The 21,272-nt window shown below is 46.3% G+C and overlaps 2 protein-coding genes across 2 annotated transcripts; both read right to left on the reverse strand.

Annotated features, from left to right (window-relative positions):
• Window positions 1-1,967: 1,967 nt before the first annotated feature.
• LOC119932897 (E3 ubiquitin-protein ligase TRIM11-like) lies at window positions 1,968-10,998 on the reverse strand. The gene is made up of 6 exons (XM_038752024.1): window positions 10,582-10,998; window positions 9,040-9,135; window positions 6,249-6,479; window positions 4,676-4,698; window positions 3,539-3,639; window positions 1,968-2,512 (listed from the first exon to the last, which is right to left on the reverse strand). The coding sequence occupies exons 1-6, from the start codon at window positions 10,996-10,998 to the stop codon at window positions 1,968-1,970; spliced, it is 1,413 nt and encodes a 470-aa protein (XP_038607952.1).
• Window positions 10,999-12,713: 1,715 nt separating this feature from the next.
• Window positions 12,714-21,272, reverse strand: LOC119932898 (E3 ubiquitin-protein ligase TRIM11-like). The gene is made up of 6 exons (XM_038752025.1): window positions 20,826-21,272; window positions 19,850-20,080; window positions 17,874-17,896; window positions 17,683-17,783; window positions 16,737-17,157; window positions 12,714-12,765 (listed from the first exon to the last, which is right to left on the reverse strand). The coding sequence occupies exons 1-6, from the start codon at window positions 21,270-21,272 to the stop codon at window positions 12,714-12,716; spliced, it is 1,275 nt and encodes a 424-aa protein (XP_038607953.1).

The raw sequence follows: 21,272 nt of genomic DNA on the forward strand, positions 1-21,272 counted from the left end.
TCGCTGAAAAATGCATACGTTCTGTGTCTTTTCTAAGGACATAATCTGCTTTAGGTCGGTGATAATTTCAGTACGGGGCTCTACATCTTTTCAGCCCTGTGTTCTACTACTTGCGAGCACAAACTGCATTGTATTCCCTTAGTACAGTGCCCTGCACGGAGTAAACTCTCAGTCAGCAGAAGCAGCATTGTATAGTGGATAAAGAATGGCCTTGGGAGTCAGAAGGTCATGGGTTCTAATCCCAGCTCTGCCACTTGTCTGCTGTGAGACTTTGGGCAAGTCACTTCACTTCCCTGTGCCCTCAGTCACCTCATCTGTAAAATGGGAATTGAGACTGTGAGCCCCACGTGAGACAGGGACTGTGCCCAACTCGATTTGTCTCCATCTAGACTGTGAACCCGTTGTTGGGTAAGGACTGTTGCCAAATTGTACTTTTCAAGCACTTAGTACAGTGCTCTGCACAAAGTAAGAGCTCAGTAAGTACACTCAATAAAGAAATGAGTGCCCCTGTAACTCCATCTTCCATTTGAAGCTTCTCCTACATTGTAATTTAATAAAATGCCCTGAAATCTTAACTCCTCCAGGAGGCCTTCCCAGACTGAGCCTCCTTTTTCCTCTGCTCTACCCCTCTCCCCACCCCACAGCACTTGTGTATATATGTACATATTTACTATTCTGTTTATTTTATTAATGATGTGTATATATCTATAATTCTATTTATAGAATTAGATGCTATCAATGCCTAATTGTTTTGTTTTGTTGTCTGTTTTCCCCCTTCTAGCCCGTTGTTGGGTAGGGATTGTCTCTATCAGTAGCTGAATTGTACTTTCCAAGTATTTGGTACGGTGCTCTGCACACAGTAAGCACTCAATAAATATGATTGAATGAATGAGTGAAAAGTGACTTGCCCAAAGTCACACAGCTGACAAGCGGCGGAGCTGGAATTAGAACCCATGACATCCGACTCCCAAGTCCACTGAGCCATGCTGCTTCTCATGGCCTTCGTGTTCCGCTGCTACAACTGACCATGCTATAATAAAATTCAGCTGAGTATGGAGGAAACCGAACGTCGCCACATTACATCCTACTGAGACTTCTGAGGGGAAGCCAACAGGGGTAACTAAGAGTAATTTCGACTAATTAAGAGTAAGGGGTAATTTCAAAGTGTGCGGTGGTTTAGAAATCGAGGCCTAGTGATCCCATGAGACTCCAGTGTTGTTGCCTGGATGACCAGCCCAGACAGAGAGTTGATGGCTCCAGATTTTGAGGCTCTCTCTCCCCCATTCCCTCCAGGTTCCAGGATGGAATTCCCCAAGGGGGATGGATATTGTTTAGGGAAGGGGGAAATGGAGGCTAGCATATGGGCAAGTGAGCCTGAAGTGGGGCTTGTTCAAGGATGAGGTTACTGACCCCTTTAGATCACAATGGTACAATTTCCGAAGGAGTTTGACAACTTCCGCACTTCTGAATGAGCAGAACTGAGGTTGATAGACTTGACTCCTTATCGCTTCTGGAGTAAATTAACCAACTTTATTGTCCTCTCAGTCCAGTGATCTGCACACAGCAAGGGTTCGATGCTTTGCACATAGTGAGCACTTAATAAGCACCATCATTATTATTACTATGATTATTAAAGCACGCGACTTTTCACCATTCCCCTACATTGCATCCAATTTGATAGGAGTTGAAGGAAATGCACATTACCAGGTAGGAAAACCTCCAGTTTATTAAATGGAAAAATAGGACAAGAGGCAGAGATAAAGGGTAAAGTAGTTCCTAATAGAGCTATGGATGAGATACCACGAGGCATCCTGAAGTGCCTTTCCTCTCCCCACTTTCTTCCAAAATAGAAGGCAGGAAGGCAGAGTGAGGAGCTTGTGGTAAAGAGGCAAGGAGAGGATATTTTTGAGCACGAGGGATCCAGAAAACCCTGGATTCTTCAGAATTAATTAGCCACCTTCAGGTCTTCACCGGCACAAGTCCACCGGCGTGATGGTCAGAGACATGCCTTGACCACCATCTCGGGTGGGCAGAATGCTAAAATAAGGTCTGACAGGCCCAGAAAAGGAACATGAGGAGAAGTTGAAAATGTGGGATCTGTCAGTGATGTTGTAGAACGAGACATTCCCCGCTGCATACTCCAGGAAAATCCCCACTTTGCGGGGCAGACTTCTCAGCATGAGCGGTGTCTCTGGAGAAGATAAAGCCGTATATGTGTCTGTATTCTCCCGGCTGATGACCCAGAATCCACATGCAGGTGACACCACGGTTGTCTCCCTTTGTTTCACAGAGGCCGTACATACACCCAGAGCCCACGCAGCCAGGCGACCCACTTCCACTTCCCAGTAATGGTTTCCCGAGAAAAGGGTCGTGGAACCCAGAACGAAGGGCTGGCCGCTGGAGTTCTCGGAATTGTGTTCCTGCTTGGGGACTGCAAGAGCCACGCTCCTCCGGTCCTCAGAGATGACCAGCCTAGGATTAGCTGTGTTCAGATCCAGAGTTACATTCACTGTGAGAGAGAGAGAGAGAGAGAGAGAGAGAGAGAGAGAGAGAGAGAGAGAGAGAGAGAGAGAGAGAGTCACTCTCAGTTCCAGGGATGGGAATCGAGAATAATAACGATTGCATTTGTTAAGCGCTTATTATGTGCCAAGCCAGAAGACATAGTCCGCAAGGCCTGGAGAATTCTGTTGCCCATGTTACAAACCGAGTTAATAATTATAATAATAATAAAAAGAACAATAATGATGACGTCTGTTAAGCACTTACTAAGTGCGAGGCCCTGTACTAAGAGCTGGGGTAGAAACAAGCAAATTGGGTGGGACACAGTCCTTGTCCCATGTGGGGTTCATTGTATTAATCGCCATTTTACAGATGAGGGAATTGAGGCCCAGAAGTGAAGTGACTTGCCCAAGATCACACAGCAGACTAGCGGTGGATCTGGGATTAGAACCCATGTCCTTTTGACTCCCAGGCTCTATTCACTAGGCCACGCTGAGTGATCATATGTTCAAGATTGATGAGACACCTGGATATTCAGGGTCGCTCAGTGTGCCTGACTAAAAAAGATTGAATGAATGAATGTGGAGGGCAAAGGGCCACTACTTGTGTGGATTTCGGAATTAAATGCCAGTTCACCCCCCTCATCCTTTCAGGCTCAATGATAATGAGCCTCAAACTATGGTCTCTAAAACGTTCTTGCGAAGGACAAACTCTTCTCTAGGGAGACAAAATAAGTGATCTCCGGTATCAACCAAGCAGAAGAAGAAGCAGTGTGGCTTAGTGGAAAGAGCCCGGTCTTTGGATTCAGAGGTTATGGGTTTAATCCTGGCTCCCCCAATTGCCAGCTGTGTTACTTTGGGCAAGTCACTTGACTTCTTTGTGCCTCAGTTACCTCATCTGTGAAATGGGGATGAAGACTGTGAGCCCCCGGTGGGACAACCTGATTACCTTGTAACCTCCCCAGCGCTTACAACAGTGCTTTGCACATAGTAAGCGCTTAATAAATGCTATCATCATTAATCAAGCACCGTGCTCTGACCTTGGAATCTGCTGAGCATTTCTCTCATCCCCAGGACACGGCACGCACTCCTCAGATCCAGAGACACGGCCTCGGGCATCTGCAGAATCACGGGTTCAATCCTAGGAGAAAATTCCCCTAGTTAGTCACCATCGTCTTCAAGGCTCACCTCTCTCCTCCACATAGCCCTTTCCCACATCCGCACACTTTACTCCACTAACATCAACCTACTCACTGCTTCAATCTACTTTTCATCACCGTCACCGCTCACGCCCTCTATCCTGGCTGGAACTTCCTCCCCAGTTCAGATCCGACAGATCTACACTCCATTTAAATAAAAATAATAAGAAATCCTATCCCTGACATCTCCCCAACCTATTTTCCGGCCCTGCGTCTCTTGTACGCTTGAATCCTCTTCCCAGTTATTTAGGGCTAATCCCAGCCTTGTCCCACAGTCTTAATTCGGAGGGAAGAGGATTTAATCCCCATTTTACAGATGATTTAACTGAGGCCTAGAAAAGCAACTTACCCCAGGGCACACAACACATAAATGATGGAGCCAGTCACTTATGCTCATCTGCAAAATGGGGATTCAAGACCTGTTCCCCCCAATATGGGACCTGAGCAGTGTGGCCTGGTGGAAAGAGCAATGGATCTGGGTTCTAATCTAATCTGCGACTTGTCTTCTGTGTGACTTTGGACAAGTCACTTCACTGTGCCTCAATTCTCTCATCTGGAAAATGGGGATTAAGATTGAAAGCCCCACGTGGGTTGGACACAGTCCCTGTCCCAACCACTTTGTATCTAAGGCTTAGAACGGTGCCTGGCCCCTAGTAAAGCGCTTAACAAATACCGTTATCTTGTCTCTAGCCCCCAGCGCTTAATATGTTAATTGACGTAGTAAACGCTTAACAAATACCATTGTTAAACATATCCCGAGGAGACAAGTGCCCCTTCTAAACCACTAATCTACAACCAGGCCCGTGCTCTTTCCATTAGACTACGCTAAGTGCTTGACGAATGCTTCCCTAATTGGAGTACAAATTCTACACTTCAGAAGGCAGGAGAGGTATTGTGTATCCCAGTTGTCTTGTGTACACCCACACACACACAACTCAAAAGAAACTCAGTATAGACTTGTCTTCAACGGAACAGTACCGGTTCAATAGGCTCCTTCCATCCTGCAGGGAAAAAGGAAAATTATGTCACTCATCGATTCAATATATATAAGCTTCTCCCCCAGTGTCCTGCCAATAGCCATTAGTAAATACCAAATTTATTTGAACCCAGTAGAAATGGAGCCTGGAGACTGTGAAAACAGAAAAGTCGAGGCTCAATACCAATAATAATGTTGGTATTTGTTAAGCTCTTACTATGTGCAAAGCACTCTTCTAAGCGCTGGGGAGGTTACAAGGTTGTCCCACGTGGGGCTCAATCCACGGGGATTGCTGGCGAGACTGTAAGCTCGTTGTGGGAAGGGAATGTAACTGTATTCTGCAAAGCACTTAATACATTGCTGTGCACAGAGTAAATGCTCAATAAATTCGATTAAATGAATGGGAATCTCCTTCAAACAACCCGTCCCCGACAAAGCCCTTAATTCCCCTATTCCCTCTTCTTTGCCCTGATATTCACCCTGCCCTCTGCACAAGGACCATATCTAGATTTTATTTAAAACGAATGTCTTTCCCACTGGACTAGAAACTCCTGTTGAATTGTACTCTCCCAAGAGCTTAGCACAGTGCTGTGCACACCGTAAGCGTTCAGTGACTACAGATGGCTATGTACCTATCTGTAATGTATTTATATTAGTGTCTATCTCCCCCTCTAGACTGTAAACACGTTGTGGTCAGGGAGTGTCTACCAACTATTCTATTGTAATCTCCCAAGCACTTAGTACAGTGCTCTGCACATAGAAAGAGCTCGAGAATATGATTGACTGAAAGGGGATAAGAGAAGCAGCGTGGCTTAGTGGAAAGAGCCCGAGTTTAGGAGTCAGAGATCGTGGGTTTTGTTTTGTTGTCTGTCTCTCCCTTCTAGACTGTGAGCCCACTGTCGGGTAGGGCCCGTCTCTCTATGTTGCCAACTTGCACTTTCAAGCGCTTAGTACAGTGCTCTGCACACAGTAAGCGCTCAATAAATATGAATGAATGAATGTTGCCAACTTGTACTTTCCAAGCACTTAGTACAGTGCTCTGCACACAGTAAGCGCTCAATAAGTACGATTGAATGAATGAATGAATGAATGAATGAATACAAGTTTATCAGGTTGGACAGTCTCTGTCCCATATGGGTCTTAATCAGAGGAAAGAGGATTTAATCCCCATTTTACAGATGAGGTAACTGAGGCCCAGAGAAGTGAAATGACTTGCTCCACCACTGGTCTCCTGTGTGACCCTGGGCAAGTCGTCCGTGGTTCCGTGGAAAGAGCTCGGGCTCCGGAGTCAGAGACCATGGGTTCAAACGCCGGCTCCGCCAATTGTCAGCTGTGGGACTTTGGGCAAGTCACTTAACTTCTCGGTGCCTCAGTTCCCTCATCTGTAAAATGGGGATTGAGGCTGTGAGCTCCACGTGGGACAATCTGATTAACCTGTATTTACCCCAGTGCTTAGAAGAGTGCTTGGCACATAGTAAGTGCTTAAATACCAATATTATTATTAAAGGGAAGGCAGTCAGTCCCCTTCTTTCCCCCCATGTCTGTTTCCCAGAGGTCCCTCCAAATCGGTCTGACCCGCAGCAGGTCGATGTCTGGTTTCTCGCACTCCTCCTCCAACTCCGTTATCTGTTGTCTCAGGGAGGAGCTCAGCCGACAGGCCCGAGCCTCGCTTTCCCCCAGCTTCTGCAACAGCCTCTTCTCTTCCAGTGTGAGCAGCCACACGTGGAACTTTTCCTCCTCCACCAGGAAGCGCCGCATCTTCTCAAATTCCACCCTGATCCCATGTTTCCGGCTCGCCACCATGTCCTGCTGAAACACGTGTTTATGTCGTTTGGTAAGTACTTACCTTGTACTAAGTGAATCAGCTCATCCCCTCCAGGAAGCCTTCCCATAGCCCCTCTTTTCCTCTGCTCCTCCTGTCCCCATCACCCTTATTCCCTCCCTCTGCTCTACCCCTCTCCCCGCCCTACAGCACTTGTGTATATATGCACATACTTATTATTCTTTTTATTTTATTAATGATGTGACAGAGACTGTCCGACCTGATAAACTTGTATCTACCTCAGCGCTTAGTACATGGTAAGTACTTGACATGTACCATTAAAAAAACCCCCATAAACAAACGGTTGTCCCAAAAGGGTGAAGAAAAAACGAGTAGTGATGATAGTTCCATCTACAATAATAATAATGGCATTTATTAAGCACTTACTATGTGCAAAGCACTGTTCTCAGCACTGGGGAGGTTACAAGGTGATCAAATTGCCCCACAAGGGGCTCACAGTATTAATCCCCATTTTACAAATGAGGTAACAGAGGCACAGAGAAGTTAAGTGTCTTGCCCAAAGTCACCCAGCTGACAATTGGCAGAGCCGGCATTTGAACCCATGACCTCTGACTCCAAAGCCCGTGCTCTTTTCCACTGAGCCACGCTGTTTCTCTATTTATTTATATTGATGCTATTGATGCCCTTCTACTTGTTTTGTTTTGTGTTTCCCTCCTTCTAGACTAGGAGCTCATTGTCAGCGCTTAGAACAGTGCTTTGCATGTAGTAAGCGCTTAACAAATGCCATTATTATTATTGTTGGGTAGAGATTGTCTCTGTTGCCGAATTGAACATTCCAAGCGCTCAGTACTGTGCTTTGCACACTCAGTAAATACGGTTGAATGAATGAATGAAAGGTTGGCCACAGTCCATGCCCCACATTGGGGCTCACAGTCTTAATTCATTCAATCGTATTTAATCCAGTACTTAGTACAGTGCTCTGCAAACAGTAAGCGCTCAGTAAATACGATTGAATGAATAAATCCCTGTTTTCAAGATGATGCTACCGAGACAGAGAAATGAAGGGGCTTGCCCAAGGTCACACAGCAGACAAGTGGTGGAGTCAGGATTAGAACCCAGGTCCTGCTGACTCGCAGGTCCGGGCTCTATCCACTAGGGAACGCTACTTCTCAGGTGTTTGTGAGCCAAAGGGCCTGCTGTTTAACTCGTGGCGGGAAGTAGTGTGGGCTCCTGGGTTTTTAACCAGAGGTCTTGGGTTTTAATCCTGACTGCTTCATAGAAAGATAATAATAATAATAGTTAAACTATATGTCAAATACTGTACTAGGCGTTGGGGTAGATAATAATAATAATGGCATTTATTAAGTGCTTACTATATGCAAAGCACTGTTACAAGGTGATCAGGTTGTCCCACGGGGGGCTCACAATCTTAATCCCCATTTTACAGATGAGAGAACTGAGGCACAGAGAAGTGAAGTGACTTGCCCAAAGTCACACAGCTGACAATTGGCAGAGCTGGGATTTGAACCCATGACCTCTCACTCCAAAGCCCATCCTCTTTCCACTGAGCCACGCTGCTTCCCTTGATTTTCGTAAAAGATGAAGTTCTGACATAACACTCACAGCTTAAGTAGAAGGGAGAAGAGGTACCGAATTTTGCAGATGAGGGTATTGAGGCAGAAAGGTGAAGTGTGTTCACTTGTTTCAGTGTTCTGCACACGGTAATCACTCAATAACTATTAATGAGGATAATAATAATAATGGCATTTATTAAGTGCTTACTATGTGCAAAGCACTGTTCTAAGCGCTGGGGAAGTTACAAGGTGATCAAGTTGTCCCACAGAGGGCTCACAGTCTTAATCCCCATTTTACAGATGAGGTAACTGAGGCACAGAGAAGTGAAGTGACTTGCCCAAAGTCACACAGCTGACAATTGGCAGAGCCGGGGTTTGAACCCATGACCTCTGACTCCAAAGCCCGAGCTCTTTCCACTGAGCCACGGACGACTTACCCACGGTCACACAGCAGACCAGTGGTGGAGCAAGTCATTTCACTTCTCTGGACCTCAGTTACCTCATCTGTAAAATGGGGATTAAATCCTCTTTCCTCCGATTAAGACCCATGTGGGACAGAGACTGCCCAACCTGATAACCTTGTATTCATTCATTCATTCAATCGTATTTATTGAGCACTTACTGTGTGCAGAGCACTGTACTAAGCGCTTGGAAAGTACAAGTTGGCAACATTCATTCAATCGTATTTATTGAGCGCTTACTGTGTGCAGAGCACTGTACTAAGCCCTTGGAAAGTACAAATTGGCAACATATAGAGACGGTCCCTACCCAACAGCGGGCTTACAATCTAGAAGGGGTAGACTGACAACAAAACAAAACATATTAACAAAATAAAATAAATAGAATAGTAAATAATCTCAGAGCTTAGTACATGGTAAGTACTTAACATGTACCATTAAAAAAACCCATAAACAAGTGCTTGTCCCAAAAGGGTGAAGAAGAAACGAGTAGTGAACGAACTGCATCTCCCTCGCATCAAACCACAGGGGGATGGAAGGTGAACACGTACCGTGCACAATTGAAATTTACTCCGCTCCTGGATTAGGAATTTCTGAACTTCCTCCAAATAGTTCCACAAACTCTCCAGGGTGCTTTGCAGCTCCTCCTGCAGAAGAAATCTGTAAGTTAATTGTGGGCAGGAATCTGGTGTAATAAATATTCGTGAAGCGCTTAACTATGTGCCAGACACTGTACTAAGCGCTGGGGGTGAATACAAGCAAATAGGGTTGGACACAATCCCTGTCTTACATGGCACTCAGTCTTAGAGAAGCAGCGTGGCTCAGTGGAAAGAGCCCGGGTTTTGGAGTCAGAGGTCATGGGTTCAAATCCCGACTCCACCAATTGTCAGCTGTGTGACTTTGGGCAAGTCACTTCACTTCCCTGTACCTCAGTTACCTCATCTGTAAAATGGGGATTAAGACTGTGAGCCCCAAGTGGGACAACCTGATCACCTTGGATCCTCCCCAGCGCTTACAACAGTGCTTTGCACATAGTAAGTGCTTAATAAATGCCATTATTATTATTATTATTATTAATCCCCATTTTCCAGATGAGGTTACTGAGTTACTTGCCCAAGGTCACACCACAGATAAGTGGAGGAGCCGGGGATTAAATGCCATTATTATTATTATTAATCCCCATTTTCCAGATGAGGTTACTGAGTTACTTGCCCAAGGTCACACCACGGATAAATGGAGGAGCCGGGGATTAAATGCCATTATTATTATTATTAATCCCCATTTTCCAGATGAGGTTACTGAGTTACTTGCCCAAGGTCACGCCACGGATAAATGGAGGAGCCGGGGATTAAATGCCATTATTATTATTATTATTAATCCCCATTTTCCAGATGAGGTTACTGAGTTACTTGCCCAAGGTCACGCCACGGATAAGTGGAGGAGCCGGGGATTAAATGCCATTATTATTATTATTAATCCCAATTTTCCAGATGAGGTTACTGAGTTACTTGCCCAAGGTCACACCACGGATAAATGGAGGAGCCCGGGATTAAATGCCATTATTATTATTATTATTATTAATCCCCATTTTCCAGATGAGGTTACTGAGTTACTTGCCCAAGGTCACGCCACGGATAAGTGGAGGAGCCGGGTATTAAATACCATTGTTATTATTATTATTAATCCCCATTTTCCAGATGAGGTTACTGAGTTACTTGCCCAAGGTCACGCCACGGTTAAGTGGAGGAGCCGGGGATTAAATGCCATTATTATTATTATTATTATTAATCCCCATTTTCCAGATGAGGTTACTGAGTTACTTGCCCAAGGTCACACCACGGATAAGTGGAGGAGCCGGGTATTAAATGCCATTGTTATTATTATTATTAATCCCCATTTTCCAGATGAGGTTACTGAGTTACTTGCCCAAGGTCATGCCACGGATAAGTGGAGGAGCCGAGGCCTTCTGACTTCCAGGGCCGCGCTGTATCCACTGGGCCTCCCTGCCGATTCTACCGGGGGTAATCGCTCCGTTATTCCGCAAAGGTCCCAGAAGCACCCAATCCTAAGAGCCAAACACCTTGATTTCTCACCTTAATTTCCTGGGCGGCCTCCTTTATGGGAGCTATCCTATGCGTCGTGTGTTCCCTGGATTGACTACAAGCCACGCAGATGGGAATCTGTTCTTCGCTGCAGAAGAGTTTCAGGACCTGGTGGTGTCTTTCGCAGCGGGTTTCTTCCCTAAAACTTGAACCCGAGTGGAGGTGGAGCTGCCTCGATAACCTGGCTAGCTTCCCCAGCCTGTGATTGGGCTTGAAGTCTCTGTGGACCATGATTTCCTTGCATTCTGGACAAGAAAGAGGCCCGTCCGTCTCTTCCCACGTTTGGTTGAGGCAGACCTGGCAGAAGCTGTGTCCGCAGTCAATAGTTACTGGGGACATGAAGTATTCCAGACAGATCGCGCACGTCAACTCTTCCCTAAGACTTTGAGACAGGTCTGCCATATCCATGGGCTAAGACGATCAAAGCCAAAAAAAAAAAGGGTCGAACGAAGTGATAAGGAACACGATTGACCTCCTCCTAAACAGAATCCAAGCAGAAGCATCATTAGGCCCCGGAGAAAAGTCTGAAGTTGTTCGCAGGGGGACTCCTAAACGATTATTCCCCTATGCACAGCACTGTACATATCTATAATTCTATTTATTTATAATTAAAGCCTGTTGACTTGTTTTGATGTGTACATTTCTATCATTCTGCTTATTTGCACTGATGCTTTTGATGTCTGTTTACTTGTTTTGATGTCTCTCTCCCCCCTTCTAGACTGCGAGCACACTGTGGGCCGGGATTGTCTTTCTGTTGCTGAATTGTACTTTTCAAGTGCTTAGTGCTCTGCACACAGTAAGCGCTCAATAAATACTATTGAATGAATGAACTAGCCCACCCAGTTTGGGTAGTAATAAGGAGAGTCCGAAATAGAACTCTTTTATGGGTTTTGTAAACTTTAAGTTATTATCAATATAAAATAACAATAATGATGGTATCTGTTAAGCGTTTACTATGTCCCAGGCAAACACTGGGGTGGGTACAAGTTAATCGAGTCGGACCTAGTTCCTGTCCCATGTGGGGCTCAGTCTCAGTCCCCCTTTTACAAGTAAGGTAATTGAGGCACAGAGAAGTGAAGTGACTTGCCTAAGGTCACATAGCAGGTAAATGGGGGAGCTGGAATTAGAACCCATGACCTTCCGATTCCCAGGCCCATGCTCTACACACTACAACGTGCTGCTGGATAATCCCTCTCTGTCCTACCCAGTTTGGATAATAATAATGATGGCATTTATTAAGCGCTTACTATGTGCAAAGCACTGTTCTAAGCGCTAGGGAGGTTACAAGCTGATCAGGTTGTCCCACAGGAGGCTCACAGTCTTCATCCCCATTTTACAGATGAGGGAACTGAGGCCCAGAGAAGTGAAGTGACTTGCCCAAAGTCACCCAGCTGACAATTGGCAGAGCTGGGATTTGAACCCATGACTTCTGACTCCAAAGCCAGTGCTCTTTTCCACTGAGCCACACTGCTTGGTAATAATAAGGTGAGTACAAGTGTCTCAAAGGTAGTGTCTTCTATGGTTTTGTAGTAAAATCTAAAATCATTATCAATGGGAAAAAATCAATATTCAGAAGCAGCGTGTCCTCGTAGAGAGATCGCATGTCTGGGACCTGGGTTCTAATCCCAACTCCGCCATTTATCTGCTGGGTTACCTTGGGGAAGTCGCTTTACTTCTCTGGGCCTCAGTTTCCTCATCTATAAGATGGAGATATTCTTATTCACCCTTCCCTCAGCCGCGCAACCTATGTACGTATCTGTAATTTCTTTGTATTACTGTCTGTTTCCCCCTCTAGACTGTAAACTATACAGTTGTGAGCAGGGAACATGTCCACCAATTCTGTTATATTGTTTTATCATCATCATCATCAATCGTATTTATTGAGCGCTTACTATGTGCAGAGCACTGTACTAAGCGCTTGGGAAGTACAAATTGGCAACATATAGAGACAGTCCCTACCCAACAGTGGGCTCACAGTCTAAAAGACTGTGCCCTCCCACGCGCTTAGTACAGTGTTCTGCACACACTAAGCGTCCAATAAATACAAAAGCAGGCCTGATATTAATTTTTTAAATGCCTAGGGGAAAACTCACACGAGTCGGTTCTGATTAGCGAGTCATCCGTCAGGGGGTCTCTACCAGGGGTTCCCAACTCAGGTTCTTACCTCCTCGAAAGCTGCAGGAAGGCGAGGGAGAGCTAGTGGGGGGGGGCTTTTAAATAGTCCTGCCCATCCCTCCCCTCCTCTTTGCCCCTCCCTCCTACTCAATCATCTCTCTGATGCAAGGTATGCTTTGCCACTCAGCCTCGGAAACTTGTTAAAACGCCCGAATGAGCTAAGAACACGACACCTGAGGGTGGGAGTTCACACCTACTAAAGCCAAGTAATCGATGACTTTAGGAAAGCAGGGTGGGCCTAGTGGAATGAGTTTCTCCGCTCATTTGTTAGATGTTGAATTTTTTTCATGGCATTCGTTAAGCGCTCACTATAGTCCAGGCATTATTTTAAGTGCTGGGGGCTTCGGTCCGCCTCCCAAGATAGATAATCAATCAATCAATCAATCGTATTTATTGAGCGCTTGCTTTGTGCAGAGCACTGTGCTAAGCGCTTGGGAAGTAAAAGTTGGCAACATATAGAGACAGTCCCTACCCAACAGTGGGCTCACAGTCTAAAAGATAAGGATAGATAGATAAGTTGTTGACAACTTGTACTTCCCAAGCGCTTAGTACAGTGCTCTGCACACAGTAGGATTGACTGATTGCTAAGGGTCTCCGAGGTTGTGGTGGTTTTTGTTATTTAGGGTTTTTAATCAGCTGACAGATTTATAATAATAATAATAATAAAAATAGCATTTATTAAGCGCTTACTGTGTGTAAAGCACTGCTCTAAGCGCTGGGAGGTTACAAGGTGATCAGGTTGTCCCACGGGGGGCTCACAATCTTCATCCCTATTTTAAAGCCAAGTAATCGATGACGTTAGGAAAGCAGGGTGGGCCTAGTGGGAAGAGCTAAGAGCCAAGGATCTAATCCTGACTCTGCCACTTGCCCGCTGGGTGACTTCATCTAAAGCCTCCGGGTGTCAATTTCTGCATCTATAAAATGGGGATGAAATTTATAATAATAATGATGGCATTTATTAAGCGCTTACTATGCGCAAAACACTGTTCTAAGCGCTGGGGAGGTTGCAAGGTAATCAGGTTGTCCCATTTGGGGCTCACAGTCTTAATCCCTATTTTACAGATGAGGGAACTGAGGCACAGAGAAGTGAGGTGACTTGTTCAAAGTCACACAGCTGACAATTGGCGGAGTCGGGATTGGAACCCATGACCTCTGACTCCAAAGTCCGGGCTCTTTTCACTGAGCCACGCTACTTATGATCTTCCTCCCTCTTAGACTGCGAATCCCATGTAATATAGGGATTATGGCTGATCTGATTATGCTACATCTACTCCAGCGCTTAGTACAGTGCTGGAGATATAGTAGACTCAACAAATGGCACAATTATTAAACTTTTCTAGAACAGTTTAATACTACCACTCTGTCGAATCGTACTTTCCCAAGCGCTCAACACAGTACTCTTCACACCGTAAACGCACAATAAAGACGTGGCACATTCCCTCCTCACTATGAATTTTTAAAGAGAGGTCAAAATCCCTGATTTATTCCTAGAATTCTCATACCACCCTGACACAAAAAACAATCCCTCCTTCCCCCCACAGAGAACAGAAGGAACGCTTTCTACCTATTAAAGACCCGTGAGGGCCAGACTGAGTGGAATCTAATTATTTTGGATCTACTTTTCGCTTGGTGGTCTGCCTCTCTTAATTACCCGCTAAATACCTACGAACTAAGTGGCTGAGTGCAGGCGTTGGGCCTAAGTAGGGGGTTAGCAAGCTTCTGTGATCGGTTTCTCAGCTCATTTGCTAGATGTTGAATTATTTTCATGGCATCCGTTAAGCACTTACTATGTTCCAGGCACTAAGTGCTGGGGGCTTCGGACCGCCTCCCAAGATAGACACGGGTCTCCGAGGTTGTGGTGGTTTTTGTTATTTCGGTTTTTAAATCAGATGACAGATTTATAATAATAATAATAATGGCATTTATTAAGCGCTTACTATGTGCAAAGCACTGTTCTAAGCGCTGGGGAGGTTACAAGGTGATCAGGTTGTCCCACTGGGGGCTCACAGTCTTCATCCCCATTTTACAGATGAGGTAACTGAGGTCCAGAGAAGTTAGTGCCTTGCCCAAAGTCACACAGCTGACAATTGGCAGAGCCGGGATTTGAACCCATGATCTCTGACTCCAAAGCCCGTGCTCTTTCCACTGAGCCACGCTGCTTCTTTTTTTTATGGGAAAAGCCATAGTTCCTTATGGATTTCCTGATCCATGTCCAACTATCCTGATTTCAGGGCAGAAGTTCACTTTCTCCTCTTACAAGGAGTTAAGAGAATCGGTCATCCTTCCCCATTGCTTAAGGCTCTCCAAAATCCCACCTTCCCCAACCAACTCTTTAATAACAAAGATGGTTTTTGTTAAGCGCTTACTATGTGCAAAGTTCTAAGCGCTGGGGTATATACAAGTTAATCAGGTGGGGCTCCCAGTCTTCATCCCCATTTTACAAATGAGGTAACTGAGGCACAGAGAAGTGAAGTGACTCGCCCAAAGTCACACAGCTGACAAGCGGCAAAAGCGAGATTAGAACCCACGACCTCCGACTCCCAAGCCTCTGCTCTTGCCACTAAACCACGCTGCTTCTGCATTTGTTTATTTTTGCAATAAATCACCCGATTTCATTGATTCTGATTCCACCACTTCTAGATTGAGAATTTACCTCTCCCGCTGTAAATACTCTGAGGGCAGAGATTCCTTCCTTATTTTCCAAGCGCTCAGAATTGGTGCACTCAGTTAGGTGTGTGTTCTGATTATTATTACCATTATTAAAAGAAGTTCGTTATTGAATAATAATATAATAATAATGGCATTTATTAAGCGCTTACTATGTGCAAAGCACTGTTCTAAGCGCTGGCGAGGTTACAAGGTGATCAGGTTGTCCCAAGGGGGGCTCACAGTCTTCATCCCCATTTTACAGATGAGGTACAGAACTGAGGCACAGAAGTGAAGTGACTTGCCCAAAGTCACACAGCTGACAATTGGCGGAGCCGGGATTTGAACCCAAGCCCCCGACTCCAAAGCCACGCTGCTTCTCTACTGTACTGAAGAGAGCCAGCCTAGCATCATTCATGGAAAAAAATACATGCATAATTGAATTATTTGATTAACTTTATTGAATGAGCTCAAGACACGATAGAATAACAATAAAACACGTTGCTTCTTTCTGAAACTTAACAAGGCTGAAACTTAACAAGGTCAAGTGTTGTTAGTAGTATAGCCACTTGGATAAGTCACTTAACTTCTCTGTATCTCAGTTACCCCATCTATAAAATGGGGATTAAGACTGTGAGCCCTGCGTGGGACAACCTGAGTATCCTACCTTGTCTACCTCAACGTTTAGAACAGTGCTGGGCACATAGTAAGCGCTTAACAAATGTCATCATTATTATTATCGCAAGCACTGGAATTTACTCCATCAAGCATCCTGGTTTCTCGAATTCGAGATGCCCGCTGCTCTGTTTATCCTGGTCCTTGACTAGAACAGTGCTTTGAACATAGTAAGCGTTTAATAAATACCATTATTATTATCTTTGGGCCCCAGAACTGGGGGAGAAGATTGTGAATTTATTTTCCATTGTTATTATGTGCTTAGGAGAGTTGACACTTAGGACACTTTCCCTGCCCGCAATGAACTTATAGTCTAGAGGGAGAGACCCACGGAAAGTAACTTGTGAGAGAAACACACACACAAACGGATTATTTATTTAGTCATTCGCTTTATTAATTGGTCCCAAACTCACTTTGACAATGATAACCCTCTCCTCCCCCTCCCTTCCCCACCTCCCAACCCCCTCCCTTTATCCTGGGACTGAGAGAAAAGAGACTCTTCCTTGGGAAAGTCAACGTGGTCTCCTTGGAAGCCCTAGGAAGCCCTAATCCCCGGGAAAAGGCCGATAGGACCTGCGCTTTTATCCCCCATTAGGATACAAGGTGCAAAGAGAGGACGAAGAGGCGCAGAGAAGGGAATGCCCTTGTACGTATATAAATGGGATCTGTTGGTCATATTATAAAAGGACACAGCGTTGGCGTGATAATCCAGGTAAATTCCCACAATTTGGGGGGAACTCCTCAGGAAGAAACGAGTATTGGAAGAATTAAAAAATCCATCCTTCAATGCCACCGCCCAAAATCCGTGTAGAGGAGACAGCTCGAGGCTTCCCTTGCGGCCCCTCGTCTCTTCGCAGACTCCAAGGATGTACTCGGGGTTGTGTTCGGTCTTCACTTCCCAGAAGTATTTCCCGGAGGTGAAGCGCTGAGAGCCCAGGACGAACGGACTACGGTCGAATCGTTCGGGGTTCTCCGGGAGATCCCGCCGTTGAGGACTGTAGCTCACACTCTGCAGGTCATCCGACAGCACCAGACACGGGTGGGCCGTGTTTTCATCCAACGTCATGGGCACTGCGGGGAAGACAACGGTTGAGGTCAAATGGGGTAGATGGAAAGTGACTCGTAGCACTCATTTTGCGCCCTCCCAACTTACCTCCCTGATTTCCTTTTGGAAAAATACACCAGAGTTGGTAGATGAGAGACCTCCCAGGAATCATGATGAGGTTGAAACCTTCAAGATGGTGGAACGCACTTCTCTTTGGAATTTCTGGCTAAAATGACTTCTCCCCCTCCCACTCCCCCAAATCTGGGCCCGAGGTCAATTTGGGAGGTAAATTGGAATATGGATTTTCTGAGTATAACAAATAAGTCTGTGTTTCTTGTACTCCAACGCAATATTTTGAAGTTCCATTCACTCCTCCCGTCCCCACTGTCCTTCTCAATCATATTTTTTGAGCGCTTACTTTGTGCAGAGCACTCAACTAAGCGCTGGGGAGAGTATACTACAACAGACATGTTGTCCCTGTCCAGTTCTCTGGCAAAAGCATTTCTGAACGCCAGTTCTAAAGTCGTCCCATCCCACCAGGCTGCTCTTACCTTGGAATCTACATAGCATCTCCCTCATCCCGAACACGTAGCACACGCTCCTCAGCTCCACGGACACGTCTTGGGGTACTTGCAGTTCCTTGGGCTCAGACCTGAGGAGAAGGACGAGCCCAATTAGGGCCTCCCTCCGACCTCACACTATAGCGCTAGCCCCCCAAGGAGGATCCGGGATGGACACATACCTGTTCAGAACTGTATTCACGTCCTGCATGGGGAGAAAAGAGAGAGATAGAGAGTAAGTGTTGCATCCCTGGGTTCCTTGGTTGAGAAGAAACATGGCCTAATCCTGGCTCCATCGCTTTCCTGCGGAGTGACTTTGGAAAAGTCTTCTACCTTCTCTGTGCCTCGTTTTCCCTAAACTGATTGGGGATGAAATTCCTGTTCTCCTTCCTACTTAGACTATGAGTCTCGTTTGGGACAGGGACTGCGTTCGACTTGTATCTACCCCAGCGCTTAGAAATTAGTAGGCACTTGACCAAAATGCCACATTTATTATATTATTAGCAATGAGAATCAGTCAATCAAGCAATGGCATTTATTGAGCGCTTACTGAGTGCACTGCTTCAAGCAGTCAGGAGATTGCAGTAGAGTAAGTAAACAGTAAAATAAATGGCAGGTAGGGGAAGCATCAGAGTGTGAAAATATGCACATAAATGGTGTGGAGAATATAGAAATAAAGGATTGTATTTCCATAGAGTCCGCGGGCTCACAGTCTAAGTAGGGTATTGAATCCGCGTTTCAATCAATCAATCAACCAATCAATCAATCAATCGTATTTACTGAGCGCTTACTATGTGCAGAGCACTGTACTAAGCGCTTGGGAAGTACAAATTGGCATCACATAGAGACAGTCCCTACCCAACAGTGGGCTCACAGTCTAAAAGGGGGAGACAGAGAACAGAACCAAACATACCAACAAAATAAAATAAGTAGGATAGAAATGTACAAGTAAAATAAATAAATAAATAAATAAATAGAGTAATAAATATGTACAACCATATATACATATATACAGGTGCTGTGGGGAAGGGAAGGAGGTAAGACGGGGGGATGGAGAGGGGGACGAGGGGGAGAGGAAAGAAGGGGCTCAGTCTGGGAAGGCCTCCTGGAGGAGGTGAGCTCTCAGCAGGGCCTTGAAGGGAGGAAGAGAGCTAGCTTGGCGGATGGGCAGAGGGAGGGCATTCCAGGCCCGGGGGATGACGTGGGCCGGGGGTCGATGGCGGGACAGGCGAGAGGGAGGTACGGTGAGGAGATTAGTGGTGGAGGAGCGGAGGGTGCGGGCTGGGCAGTAGAAGGACAGAAGGGAGGTGAGGTAGGAGGGGGCGAGGGGATGGACAGCCTTGAAGCCCAGGGTGAGGAGTTTCTGCCTGATGCGCAGATTGATCGGTAGCCATTGGAGGTTTTTTGAGGAGGGGAGTAATATGTCCAGAGCGTTTCTGGACAAAGATAATCCGGGCAGCAGCATGAAGTATGGATTGAAGTGGAGAGAGACACGAGGATGGGAGATCAGAGAGAAGGCTGGTGCAGTAGTCCAGACGGGATAGGATGAGAGCTTGAATGAGCAGGGTAGCGGTTTGGATGGAGAGGAAAGGGCGGATCTTGGCAATGTTGCGGAGCTGAGACCGGCAGGTTTTGGTGACGGCTTGGATGTGAGGGGTGAGGGGTGAGGGGCTTGGATGTGAGGGGTTTCTCAGTTAAGGAAAAAGTACTACCATTACTACACCAAAGACTCAGCCCTGGCTGTGTCTCCTCTGAAACTGACAGTTTTCTCTGCCAACCCCGAACTCCAATGCAAGTTTCAGGAAAGCGGGAGACTTTGCAGAGCGTCCTTCCTTCAGAACCCTGTCAAGCCTGTCCCTAATAATAATAGTAATGATGATGGCATTTGTGTCAAGCACTGTTCTAAACGCTGGGGGGATACAAGGTAATCAGATTGTCCCACATGGGGCTCACAGTCTTAATCCCCATTTTACAGATGAGGTAACTGAGGTACAGGGAAGTGAAGTGACTTGCCCACAGTCTCACAGCTGATAAGTGGTGGTTCCGGGATTAGAATCCATGACCTCTGACTTCCAAGCCCGGGCTCTTTCCACTAAGCCACACTGCCTCCAAAGTATCCCCCAGTTCCCCCCAAACCTCCGTTTTTCCACAGCCTCACCTGCAGCAGCTCCAGATCCGGTTTCTCGCATTTCTCCTCCAGTTCTCCGATCATCTTCCTCAGGCTGTAGCTCTGCTGAGATACTTGTGTCTTATTCTCTGCCAACCTCTGCAGAATCTCCTTCTCCTCCAACGCCAGTCTACGAAGTTGCCGCATCTCCTCCTCGGCTAAGAAGTTTCTCATCTTCCCAAATTCCATCTGGATGGTCAAGTTGTGGTGTTGCACCTTCTCCTACAGAGATAGGTATTGGAAAAACAAAACAGGCAAAGAGCAGTCAGTTTTGAAGAAGGTTTCCCCCAGAGGTCTCGATCAATGCACACAACGTTAAATCACCGGTCAGGTGTAAAGCTCTGAACAAATGCTCTATTTGTTTATTTATTTTACTTGTACATATCTATTCTATTTATTTTATTTTGTTAGTATGTTTGGTTTTGTTCTCTGTCTCCCCCTTTTAGACTGTGAGCCCACTGGTGAGTAGGGACTGTCTCTATATGTTGCCAACTAGTACTTCCCAAGCGCTTAGTACAGTGCTCTGCACACAGTAAGCGCTCAATAAATACGATTGATGATGATGAAATGCTTGACCTTTCAGAGAGGGCCGTGCTTTGGCAGAGTGGAGCCCCTCTCCTCGAACTCCCGGGACTTAGAGCAAGTCACTTACCTTCCACAACTCAGATTTGGTTCTCATCAAAGCCAGAAATTGCTGAGCCTTTTCCAGCTCCTTCCAAAGCTTCGCCAGAGTCTCTTCGATCTTCACCTGCAATAATAAAAGTAATAATGGTATTTGTTAAGCACTTACTAGATGTCAAGCAGTGTTCTAAGCGCTGGGATGGATACAAGGTTAGCAGGTTGTCCCACTTGGGGCTGACAGATAACCGAGGCCCAGAGAAGTGACTTGTCCAAAGTCACACAGCTTTGCAAGAACAACACGGAGGTCATTTTGTTGCGACCCAAGTTTTCTGACCCGCCGCCTCACCTTGCAATCTTCCACGGCTTCTTGGAGGGGGCTGACGGAGTGAGGGCCGTGCTGGCCTTCCCCCAGGCAGGCCACGCACAACGGTTCCTCGTCCTCCTGGCAGAACAGCTTCAGGGCCTGCTGGTGTTTCTCACATAGTCCCCTCCACCCTTCCTCCGGGTCCCGGTCCTCGTCCCCCGGCCTGCTGCGGCCTAGCAGCGAGCGAGGCCCGGCCTTGCGGGCGATGGCAGCCAGCTTCCCCAGCCGCACGTTGGGCTGGAAATCCCGGGGCTCGACAGGCCTGCGACACTCGGGGCAAGTGAGGGGAGAGTTCCTCAACTGCCCCCAGGTGCCGTCCAGGCAGCTCCGACAGAAACTGTGTCCGCAGTCGATGGTCACCGGCTCGGTGAAATAGCCCAGGCAGACGGCACAGGTCAGCTCCTCCCGCAAGCTCTGGCTCACATCCAT

The sequence above is a fragment of the Tachyglossus aculeatus genome, chromosome 10 (assembly GCF_015852505.1).
Source record: "Tachyglossus aculeatus isolate mTacAcu1 chromosome 10, mTacAcu1.pri, whole genome shotgun sequence".
Classification (NCBI taxonomy): domain Eukaryota; kingdom Metazoa; phylum Chordata; class Mammalia; order Monotremata; family Tachyglossidae; genus Tachyglossus; species Tachyglossus aculeatus.

Coding starts and splice junctions, on each gene's coding strand:
- LOC119932897 (XM_038752024.1), bottom strand. CDS start 10,998: ATGGATATGGCAGACCTGTCTCAAAGTCTTAGGGAAGAGTTGACGTGC. Junction 6,480..9,039: donor GTAAATTTCAATTGTGCACG/GTACGTGTTCAC, acceptor GTGTTTCAGCAG/GACATGGTGGCGAGCCGGAA. Junction 4,699..6,248: donor CAGACATCGACCTGCTGCGG/GTCAGACCGATT, acceptor TTTTCCCTGCAG/GATGGAAGGAGCCTATTGAA.
- LOC119932898 (XM_038752025.1), bottom strand. CDS start 21,272: ATGGATGTGAGCCAGAGCTTGCGGGAGGAGCTGACCTGTGCCGTCTGC. Junction 17,784..17,873: donor GTGAATACAGTTCTGAACAG/GTATGTGTCCAT, acceptor CCTTCTCCTCAG/GTCTGAGCCCAAGGAACTGC. Junction 12,766..16,736: donor AACAGATCCCATTTATATAC/GTACAAGGGCAT, acceptor GCCTTCCTGCAG/CTTTCGAGGAGGTAAGAACC.